Genomic DNA, 12,420 nt, shown 5'->3' on the forward strand with positions numbered 1-12,420 from the left:
ATCCCTGGGAACTATCACTATACGGTAGACGGAGTTGTGCTTTTTTCGCTCTGTAAATCCTACAACTGTGGGGAAAGAAATATCACAAGACAAGAAAGAAAAGTGACATAAAAAACTGCTGCGGTAATTATTTACACGTGTTTCTGGTCGCCGTCTTCCCTTTTATACAAGTCATCTGTTTACTGTCCGCTCCTAAATTACAAAACTGTCACCAAAAGAACCTGAAAGTAGAAACACACGCCAAATGTTAATTATTTATTTGTTAATTATTTGTAGTATTTTGGAGGTTTATATGATTTTGCATGGCTCGTCTCCTTTCCATACAGCAACTCTGATATATTCTATATAGAATCATTGTCTTGACGGACCCATAAAGAATGTATAAGGCCCCGGACAAGATGGCAGAGAGGATATTTCGCCTTACTCTAGACATTCTATTCTGGATTACTGGAGAGGTGATGTGGCATCATCAGAATTTTTCACATATTTCTCATCTCTGTTAATATCATGTCTGTAGTGATATCTATTACTGTGTCTCTCCATAAATAGGATTACACAGTGGTGAAGAAGACTTCCAATGAGCAATGTCAGGCCTCTGTGTCTGAGGGACAGGGAGGAACCCTGAGCCCAATCCCAGGGCCCCCACCGCACCCCCGTATACATAAAGACATCAATGACCGGAAGATCCTAGAACTCACCTACAAGATGATTGAGCTGCTGACTGGAGAGGTGACACTGCTGGGAATGCTGGGACATTATACACTATAAAGGGATCGGGGGGATGACGGTATCATTGTATGTGTCAGGTTCCTATAAGGTGTCAGGACGTCACTGTCTACTTCTCCATGGAGGAGTGGGAGTATCTAGAAGGACACAAGGATCGGTACAAGGATGTGATGATGGAGGTTCCCCAGCCCCGCACATCACCAGGTAATAGACAGGACTAAATATACACAACCTATAATTATCTGTATGTAAAGACTGAATTCAGTCCCTGTATGTTTTTCTTATAGTCCTCTACAGTGAGAGGACAACACCGGAGAGATGTCCCCGTCCTCTTCTCCCTCTGGATCATCAGGTAGATGGAGAAATTTTTCACTATGAAGTATGAAGGTCTTGTTGAAAGTTCAGCATTGTTTCATCCTCCAAGGGTCACACAATCCCAACTAGTTCACAAGAGAATATAACGTCACCATTATTTCCATGAAATACAATGTTTGATTCCCCAACCACCGTGAGTAATACACCCAACACCGAAACTATCCTTCATCACATCTATCTACAATGCCATGCACAGATATGCACAATACATAAAAAGTACACGAGGTAAGATAAAAATCAAATGTATACGCATGGTGTAAATTGCTTTAAAAAAAAAAGGTTTTGGTGTTTTTATGGCAGTTTCTCCCAGCTTCACCAAAATGGGTGGAGCTGGGACAGGACGGGGCGCAGTGGGAGTCACATTCTCCTAAAATGTTGCAAAATTTGCAGTGCGGTGGATAATGAGTTCAGATGTACAGAAAATGATTCCAGGAGGGGAGTAGTGTATGTTTGGGCAAAAGTTTATTGAATTTTTAAAATGTCGCACCTGATAAATCAGCCAAAAACATTTGAAAACTACATACCCTGCCCACTATGCCGAACATAAAAAACAAACAAACAGGCAAACACATAAAATATATTATTAAAGCGTTGTAAATACGTCACCAAAAGATTTCTATGAGAATCAAGGACAGTAATGCAGTTTGGGCCAACCAGTGGTTAAGAGGATGTCGTAATATATGGTCTCACTGAATTCTGCTGATATTCTTACCTAGTTCCTCAAAATGAATCCAAGGTCCTAATGCCTATTAGACATAGTATAAGTGTCAATCATCAATAAAAAAGAGGATTCAGTAGACAGATGGTATTATAAGGTTACTACCTTTCCCCTGGTTGGTGAAGTTGCAGTATGATCTTCTATAGTCAAGAAGTAGAAAACCTTCCGTTGATGTCCACACTGTGAAGGTGGCTTGCGGCAGCTATTAAATCAGTATAAGGCCACGGTCACACGGTCAGTATTTGATCAGTATTTTACATCAGTATTTGTAAGCCAAAAGCAGGAGTGGGTGAAATATGCAGAAGTGGTGACGTGTTTCTATTATACTTTTCCTCTGATTGTTTCACTCCTGGTTTTGGCTTCCAAATACTGATGTAAAATACTGACCAAATACTGATAGTGTGACCGTTGCCTAACAGAGCGCTGTCCCTGTGGTGTTGTCTTATTAGCAGCTGATACGTTCCCTGTTACACTTGCGCCTCTAACTACCCTACACATAAAATAGTCTTTAAAAAAGTTGAAAATTGAAAGAATAAGACGCAAATGAAAAACAGGAAAAAACACCAAAAACTAGATATCAAAAGGCATAAATGCAATAGTAAAATGGGCCCATAATCTGCTTATCCTCGTAATAAATTTTGTTACCAGGGAAAAAAAAGTAATAAAAAAAAGCGCAAACGCAAGGCCCTCGCATTGCCCAAACTGTGGTGACAAAACAAAAAAAGTCTATAATTTTCTTTTGACTTCTGCATTTTTTTTTTAATCAGGATGAAGATCTGAACTATAATAATGCTCCGGACATAATAATAAAAGTAGAGGACATGGATGTCTGGGGAGAGGAGTGGTGTAAAGAGGAGATCCCTACCTATAGCCGCTCCGGTGAGTAGTAGATGCAGATTACAATCGTGTATTCTATTGTTTTACTGATTACTGTTGTGTAACATTTTTTAAATGGAACCTGTCACTAGAATTTCAGTGGTGGAGCTGACTCCATATTATTATAGGGCTTTTTAATAATGTGCTAAAAATATTTAAATATATAATTTTACAATGCGCTTGAAGTCAATCAGCCAGAATATGATGAAACACAACCAAAAACAGCAGCAAAATGCTGTGTGGCAAAATCCATTATTTACACTTATTTACTAATGTGTCTGGTAACAACAACAGAACTGTTGAAAATAAGGATTTCTTGTTAAATAAGATTCAAGAAAAATCAGCAGGGAACTTTAAAAATACAATGATTTTCCTTGTTCTTATTGAAATGTGCAAATTACAGATTCAGACTGAAGGAAGCAAAATGATGAAGAGAAAGAGATGGAAACAAGGCGTAAAGAAACGTGTGAAACAAACCAGAATATGTGCTACACCTTAGATTCCTGAGAGTACCCCCCTTGTAGGAAGTGAAGAACCATGCGACTTCCTCTTCACTTCCTGGCTTTGCTGTGCTCTACCAGCAGAAATCAGCACCCTCTGGATGCAGGCTCCTCGGTGATTCATTACCAGGCCTACGTGGAAGATCTCACCTCCTCTTTTTACTCAAATACTTTGATGACAGCTTTATACCCCCTTGGTATTTTTATCTTCAGCTTTATCAGGTCGTCACCAGGAATGGCTACCAATGAACAGGTATGCCACGTAAGGAGGTCACATGTGGAATTACCGGCCTTCAGAAAGTGTATGCCACCACCTGGTGTGTTTTGCAGAGGCAGTGTTGGTACACAGCTTCAAAAGTGCTGAGCTCTTTTTCACATCTCAGCCAAAATATGGCAAGAACCAATCAACTAAGAGAAACGATAGTCCATCATTACTTTAGGACATGAAGGTCAGTCAACCTGGAAATTTGCTAGAACCTTGAAGGCAAAACCTAGGGCACTCATGAAAACCATCAAACGCTATGAAGAAAATGGTTCTCATGAGGCCACGCCAGAAAAGGAAGACCAAGAATTACATGTGCTGCAGAGGATAAGTTCATCAGAGTTACTAGCTTCAGATAGCACAAATTCACTGCACCTTAGATATCTGCCCTCATAAATGATACAAAGATATCAAGCAGCAGACACATAAAGTTGTGCTAAAAATGTACATACCCTAGCAGATTTTTGCTTTCTTGGTCTTTTTTCAGAGAATATGAATGATAACAACAAAACATTTTCTCCATTCATGGTTAGTGGTTGGGCAAGCCATTTATTTCAAACTACTGTGTTTTCTCTTTTTAAATCATAACCACAACCCAAAACATCCAAATGACCCTGATCAAAAGTTAACAAACCTTGATGATTTTGGCCTGATGACAAGCACAGAAGTTGACGCAAATGGGTTTGAATGTCTACTAAAGGTAACATCCTCACCTGTGACCTATTTGTAATCAGTGTGTGTGCATAAAACATAAGTGACTTTCTGGGATCCAGACAGGCTCTTGCATCTTTCATCCACTGACGTTTCTGGATTGTGAGTCATGGGGAAAGCAAAAGAATTGTCACCGGATCCGGGAAAAGGTAGTTGAACTGTATAAAACAGGAAAGGGATACAAAAAGACATCCAAGGAATTGATAATGCTAGTCAGTAGTGTTCAAACTGTGATTAACAAATGGAAAATCAAGGGCCCTGTAAAAACTAAACCACGGTCAGGTAGACCAACAAAGATGTCGTCCACAGCTGCCAGGAAAATTGTTTGGGATGCAAAGAAAAACCCACAAATAACATCAACTGAAATACAGGACTTTCTGAAAACTAGTGGTGTGTTTCAAGATGCATAATAAGGAGGCGCTTGAAGAAAAATAGGCTGCATGGTCGAGACGCCAGAAGAAATCCATTACTGCGCAAATGCCACAAAGTATCTCACCTACAATACACAAAAAAGAACACAAACAAGCCTCAAAACTTCTGGAGCAATGTAATTTGGAGTGATGAGACCAAAATTTAACTTTTTGGCCACAACCATAATCGTTACATTTGGAGAGAGGTCAACAAGGCCTATGATAAAAGGATCACCATTCCTACGGTAAAGCACGTAGGTGGATCGCTGATGTTTTGGGGATGTGTGAGCTACAAAGGTCACAGGAAACATGGTCAAATTTGGAGGCACATTTGCAAACATCAGCCCGGAATGGGACGTACTTGGACATTCCAACATGACAATGATCCGAAACACAAGGCCAAGTCGACTTGTCATTGGCTACAGGAGAACAAAGTGAAGGTTCTGGAGTGTCCATCTCAGTCTCCTGACCTCAATATCATTGAGCCACTCTGGGGAGATCTCAAGTGCGCAGTTCATGCTAGACAGCCCAGGAATTTACAGGAACTGGAGGCTTTTTTCCAAGAAGAGTGGGCAGCTTTACTATCTGAGAAAATAAAGAATCTCATCCACAACTACCACAAAAGACTTCATGCTGTCATTGATGTTAGAGGGGGCACATGGTATTAAGAAATGGGGTGAACTTTTGATCAGGGTCATTTGGATGTTTTGGGTTGTCATTATGATTTAAAAAGAGAAAACCCAGTAGTCTGACAAAAATGGCTTCACCCAACCACTAACCATGAGAGGAGGAAAAGTTTTGGTGTTATCATTCATATTCTCTGAAAAAAGGCCAAGAAAGCAAAAATTGTGCCGGGATATGTAAACTTTTGAGCACAACTGTATCAATATGAACTGTCCAGAGGAGATTGCGAGAAGCAGTCCTAATTGTCAAATTGCTGTGAAGAAATTGCTATAGAGAACAATGAGAATAGACTTGTTAGGGACGAGGACTGCACATTAGATCAGTGAAACTCTGTACTGTAGTGCAATAAGTCAGAATTAGAGATTTTAAGTCCTAACTGCCATATCTATGTAAAACTCAGAAAAGGTGAGAAGATGGTTTTTACATGTGTTGGATTAATGGAGGGCAGCGTTGGATGGCATAGCTTCCACAATAACCCTGCCTCAACCCAATGGAGATTTGGGATCAGTTGGACACAGAGTGAGGGCAAAGCAGCCAACAAGTGCTCAGCACCTCCAAGAAACTCCTCCAAGACTGTTGGAAGCCATTGCAGGTTATAAAGCTGGTGGAGAAAATGCCAAGAGGATGTGGAGTTGTCATCAAATTAAAGAGGTCACTTTGAAAAATCTGAGGTTTAATTCACATTATGGTTTGTTTTTCACATGTTTCCTTACTCTTTTTTCCTAATGTTTGCCCTCATAGTTGTGCTGCCTTCAGTCTGAATATATAAAATGTGCACCGTGCCACAGTCCAATATGAACATGACAAATAACGACATGAACAGATGTATAAATTAGAAATGAGTGAATCTACCAAGATTCGAATTTGATAGTACTCTTAAATTTGGCAGAGAAATTTGATTTACAAAAAAGTTAATCAGAGCAAAGCAAATGTTCTTTATTATGTTCTGGGATCTCTTCGGACCATCAGCATAATAAACATGGGGTTAAAAAAATAACTATATATTCACATCAACCCGTACCAGTCCCACCACCTATCATTTGGATAAGTAATGGCCACATAGAGTGACACATTCTAGTTTTAAAAAATGAAGTAGCATCAAAATATGAAGTACAAAAAGGTGATAAAAGTATATGCTTAATTTGTTCAAAGATAGTAATAAGTTTTGTTCTTTGCAGATGACTTAACTACGATCTCGAAGAAACATCTGATCTCAACAAACTTCAAAGAAGAAGATTCTGACATCACACAATATACACATGAAGAACGTGGCATTTTTTCACATGAAACCTCAGCCCTTCACAACAAAGATCTACAATCTAAGGCTCTTGGACAGGTCCTATCTTCTCATTTATCACAAACTGTTAAGGAAAAGGAAATTCACATTGTGGGTCAACAAAGATCTCACAAAGGAGAGAAGCCATTTGTATGTTCAGAATGTGGAAAATGTTTTCGCCATAAATCATATCTTGTTATACATGAGAGAATTCACACGGGGGAGAAGCCATATTCTTGTTTAGAATGCGGGAAATGTTTTATCCAGAAATCGCATCTCGATAAACATGAGAAAAGTCACACAGGAGAAAAGCCATTTTTATGTTCAGAATGTGGAAAATGTTTTAACCACAAAACAAATCTTGTTTTGCATCAGAGAATTCACACAGGGGAGAAGCCATATTCATGTTTAGAATGTGGAAAATGTTTTACAGATCAATCAAATCTTGGCAAGCATCAGAGAAGTCACAAAGGGGAGAAGCCCTATTCGTGTTTAGAATGTTCGAAATGTTTTATCCAAAAATCTGATCTTCTTGTACATCAGAGAACTCACACAGGGGAGAAGCCATTTTCATGCCCAGAATGCGGAAAATGCTTTACTAATCAATCAAATCTTATTAAACACGAGAGAGGTCACAAAGAAGTGAAACCGTTTTCATGTTCCCAATGTGGAAAATATTTTAACCAAAAAGCACATTATATAATTCATGAGAGAAGTCACACAGGGGAGAAGCCATTTTCATGTTCAGAATGTGGGAAATATTTTAACCAGAAATCGCATCTTACTACCCATCAGAGAAGTCACACAGGGGAGAAGCCATTTTCATGTTCTGAATGTGGGAAATGTTTTACAAGGAAATCAATTCTTCTTAAGCATCAAAAAATTCACATGGGAAAGTAGGTTTCTTTTTCCAATATATGTTGCTGACAAATTAGACAAGATAAAAAAAAACCATTTACAGTCACAATAAAGCTAAATGTATGTAACTGGAATGGTGGAATCACTGTGCCACGGTCCGATGAGAGCCTGGAGGGGCATAACTATGTGAGCACCTGACCTTTCACTAGAGACCCTGATGGTGGATTAAGGCTTGGCTCCCGATGAACACCAGGTATTACTTCAGGACAGATCACGGATGCACGGCAGCTGACCCTAAGGGACTGGCAGCTGGAACAGCCAGAGAGAAAAAACAGCTGATTCAGGCAGGCACTGGTGGGTGCGGAATGATACGGCTGATATGCACTCTGGCACAGCAAGTGATGGCAGGTCCGACGGATGTACAGACTGGCACGACAGGTGCTGGCAGGTCCGGCTATAATACAGATTGGCACAGCAGATGCTGGCAGGTTCGGCTGTAATACAGATTGCCACGGCAGATGTTGGCGAGTCCAGCTGTAACACAGATTGTCATAGTAGTTGCATTGGGTCAGGCTACTATACCGATTGGCACTGCGGGTGCAGGTGGGTCCGTAATACAGAATGACAAGGCAAATACTGGCAAGGCTGTTAGAAATGGACATATACTACTGGGATTAGTGGACAGGGACCTGAGAACTTACAAGCATTTTTAGGTACAGACTAACACCATTGCACAGCACCACCATGCAGGTGAAGGTGTGTTAAATAATAAGTGTCCTCCAGCCATTGGCTTCAAACACTTTAGGACGGCGTGCCTTGCTCCTTTTAAGAAGTTGAGAGCGAGTGCCCACCCTAATCACAGTACTCGGGGATCTGCACGCCATGTGTTTCCAAAATGTATAAGAGTTGTTTAGATGTTCTTTTGCATACTTCTAAATGCTGAATTTTATGGTGAGGACGCAGGAGTGGTTTTCTTCTAATGACTCTTCCATGAAGGCCATATTTGTGCAGGTGTCTTTTAACAGTAGAACAATGTATCACAACTCTAGAGTCTGCAAAGTCTTTCTGAAGGTCTTTTGCAGTAAAGCTGGTTCTGATTTGCCTCCAGCAATCTTACCAGCAGTTCTCTCTGAAATTTTGCTTGGTCTTCCAGACCTTATCTTGACCTCCACTGTTCCTGGTAACTGCCATTCCTTAATTACATTTCAAACTGCGGAAAGGGCAACTTGAAAGCGCTTTGCTATCTTCTTATAGCCTTCTCTTGCTTTTTGGGCCTCCACCATTTTCATTTTCAGAGTGTTAGGCAGCTGCTTAGAAGAACCCATGGCTGCTGTTTTTTGATACAAGGTTGGATGAGGCTGGGTTTTCATAAAGCTGTAAATTTGCATCACCTGGCCTCTCCTATCAATGATGGTGAATAAGCCATAATGCTAACAGACGAATTAAGGTCTGAAAGCTTACACTAAGTTATCTGAGCACATAAATCTCCAAAGGTGCCCAAATTTTGTATCTGCCCATTTTCCTTTTTGTAATTTTTAAAATGTAAAAGATGACAATATGTATCTATACTTTTGCCTAAAATACAAATGAAATATGTCCTTTTTATCTTTAGGTATTTTGGAGATCATTTCATTTTCAACTTGCTTAACTGTTCACAACAACAGCAATTTTCACCAGAGGTGCCCAAACTTTTATGTGCCACTGAAAATCTCTTTCAAAGGGCTCGCATTAGCATATAAATTGGACTAGTGCCATGCGTGAAAACATTGCATTGCACTCTGACTAATGCTAGTAAATTATATATATATATATATATATATATATATATATATATATACTGTTGTGAATTCCGTTCTCGGACTCCCTCCTGTGGTCATGAATGGTACTGTGGTGAGTTCTGTCCTTGGACTCCCTCTGGTGACTTTGAGTGGAACTGCTGGTCCTTGAGGTTGGCTTTCTCAGCTGCCCTCGTTTATTGCTATGCTGGCTTCCCTATTTAACTCCACTCAGATCGTTACTTCATGCCAGCTGTCAATGTCTCAGTATTGGTTCAGATCTCTCTTGGACTTCTCTGATGACCTGTCTACTCCAGCAGAAGCTAAGTCCCTGATAGTTCATTTGTTGTTACTGCTTTCTGAATATATTTCTTAGTACTGCTAAATTCTAGTCCAGCTTGCTATCATGATATTTCCTTGCTAGCTGGAAGCTCTGGGGGTGCAGAGTTGCACCTCCACACCGTGAGTCGGTGTGGAGGTCTTTTTGCATAATCTGCGTGGCTTTTTGTAGTTTTTTGTGCTGACCGCATAGTTCCCTTTTCTATCCTCTAACTATTTAGTGAAGACTGGCCTCCTTTGCTAAAACCTGTTTCATTCCTGTGTTTGTGACTTTCCTCTTAACTCACAGTCAATATATGTGGGGGCTGCCTTTTCCTTTGGGGAATTTCTCTGAGGCAAGGTAAGGCTTCTATTTCTCTCTTTAGGGGTAGTTAGCTCTTAGGCTGTGAAGAGGCGTCTAGGGAGAGTTAGGTACGCTCCACGGCTATTTCTAGTGTGTGTGATAGGAGTAGGGTTTGCGGTCAGCAGAGTTCCCCCTTCCCCAGAGCTTGTCCTCATTTCTGGTTTAATCATCAGGTCATTCCGGGTGCTCCTAACCACCAGGTCCATAACAATACACACAGTGGGTACGGTGGGTACGGAAAGTATTCAGACCTCTTTAATTTTTTCACTCTTTGTTTCATTGCAGCTATTTGGTAAATTCAACAAAGTTCATTTTTTTCTCATTAATGTTCACTCTGCACCCCATCTTGACTGAAAAAAAGAGAAATGTAGAAATGTTTGCAAATTTATTAAAAAAGAAAAACCGAAATATCAGATGGTCATAAGTAGTGTTGAGCATTCCGATACCGCAAGTATCGGGTATCGGCCGATATTTGCGGTATCGGAATTCCGATACCGAGTTCCGATACTTTTGCGATATCGGGAATCGGTATCGGGATCCATATTCATGTTTAAAATAAAGAATAAAAATAAAAAATAGGGATATACTCACCCCTCCGGAGGCCCCTGGACCTTAGCGCTGTAACCGGCAGCCTCCGTTCCTAAGAATGAGCGCATGAAAGACCTTCGATGACGTCGCGGCTTGTGATTGGTCGCGTGAGCGGTCATGTGACCGCTCACGCGACCAATCACAAGCCGCGACGTCATTGAAGGTCCTTCACGCGCTCAATCTTAGGAACGGAGGCTGCCGGTTACATCGGTAAGGTACAGGCTCCGTCGGAGGGGTGAGTATATCAATATTTTTTATTTTTATTCTTTATTTTACACATTAATATGGATCCCAGGGCCTGAAGGAGAGTTTCCTCTCCTTCAGACCCTGGGAACCATCCAGGATACCTTCCGATACTTGGTGTCCCATTGACTTGTATTGGTATCAGGTATCGGGTATCAGTATCGGCGATATCCGATATTTTTCAGGTATCGGCCGATACTATCCGATACCGATACTTTCAAGTATCAGAAGGTATCGCTCAACACTAGTCATAAATATTCAGACCCTTTGCTCAGTATTGAGTAGAAGCATCTTTTTGAGCTATTACAGCCGTGAGTGTTCTTGGGAATGATGCAACAAGTTTTCACCCCTGGATTTTGGGATCCTCTGCCATTCTTCCTTGCAGATCCATTAGGTTGGATGGTGAACGTTGGTGGACAGCCATTTTCAGGTCTCTCCAGAGATGCTCAATTGGGTTTAGGTCAGGGCTCTGCCTGGGCCAGTCAGGAATGGTCACAGAGTTGTTCTGAAGCCGCTCCTTTGTTATTTTAGCTGTGTGCGTAGGGTCATTGTCTTGTTGGAAGGTGAACCTTCGACCAAGTCTGAGGTCCACAGCACTCTGGAAGAGGTTTTCATCCAGGATATCTCTATACTTGGCCACATTCATGTTTCCTTCAATGACAACCAGTCATCCTGTCCCTGCAGCTGAAAAACACTCCCATAGCATGATGCTGCCACCACCATGTTTCACTGTTGGGATTGTATTGGGCAAGTGATGAAGTGATGAGCAGTGCCTGGTATTCTCCCCACATACCGCTTAGAATTATCACCAAAAATGTCTATCTTCGTCTCATCAGACCAGAGAATCTTATTTCTCATAGTCTGAAAGTTCTTCATGTGTTTTTTAGCAAACTCTATGCGGGTTTTCATATGTCTTGCACTGAGGAGAGGCTTCCATCGGGCCACTCTGCCATAAGCCCGACTGGTGGAGGGCTGCAGTGATAGTTGACTTTGTGGAACTTTCTCCCATCTACTGCATCTCCGGAGTTTAGCCACAGTGATCTTGGGGCTCTTCTTTACCTCTCTCACCAAGGCTCTTCTCCCACGATTGCTCAGTTTGGCTGGATGTCCAGGTCTAGGATCTAGGTCTGGTGGTCCCAAACTTCTTCCATTTAAGGATTATGGAGGCCACTGTGCTCTTAGGAACCTTGAGTACTGCAGATATTCTGTTGTAACCTTGTCCAGATCTGTGCCTTGCCACAATTCTGTCTCTGAGCTCCTTGGCCAATTCCTTTGTCCTTATGATCCTCATTTGGTCTGACATGCACTGTGAGCTGTGAGGTGTTATATAGACAGGTGTGCGCCTTTTCAAATCAAGTCCTTGCAGTTTAATTAAACACAGCTGGACTCCAATGAAGGAGTAGAACCATCTCAAGGAGGATCACAAGGAAATGGACAGCATGTGACTTAAATATCAGTGTCTGAGCAAAGGCTCTGAAAACTTATGACCATGTGATATTTCAGTTTTTCTTTATTAATAAATTTGCTAAAATTTCTACTTCTTTTCTCAGTCAAGATGCGGTGCAGAGTGTACATTAATGAGAAAAAACATGAACTTTTTTTTAGTTTAACAAATGGCTGCAATGACACAAAGAGTGAAAAATTGAAAGAGGTCTGAATACTTTCAGTACCCACTGTATTCACAACCTAGTTATGGTCTTTATATGGTCACGACTTATAAATTATTATTTTTGTGC

At 40.9% G+C, this 12,420-nt stretch overlaps 1 protein-coding gene across 1 annotated transcript in view; it reads left to right on the top strand.

Annotated features, from left to right (window-relative positions):
- LOC143769497 (uncharacterized) overlaps positions 1-9,199 on the top strand; it is a 32,117-nt gene extending 22,918 nt beyond the window's left edge. Inside the window, exon 8 of the mRNA XM_077258123.1 lies at positions 6,664-9,199. Within this exon, the coding sequence (XP_077114238.1) occupies positions 6,664-7,438 (775 nt within the window). The 3' untranslated portion in view covers positions 7,439-9,199. The remainder of the gene's footprint in view (positions 1-6,663) is intronic.
- Positions 9,200-12,420: the final 3,221 nt, after the last annotated feature.

This window comes from Ranitomeya variabilis, chromosome 4 (genome assembly GCF_051348905.1).
Source record: "Ranitomeya variabilis isolate aRanVar5 chromosome 4, aRanVar5.hap1, whole genome shotgun sequence".
Classification (NCBI taxonomy): domain Eukaryota; kingdom Metazoa; phylum Chordata; class Amphibia; order Anura; family Dendrobatidae; genus Ranitomeya; species Ranitomeya variabilis.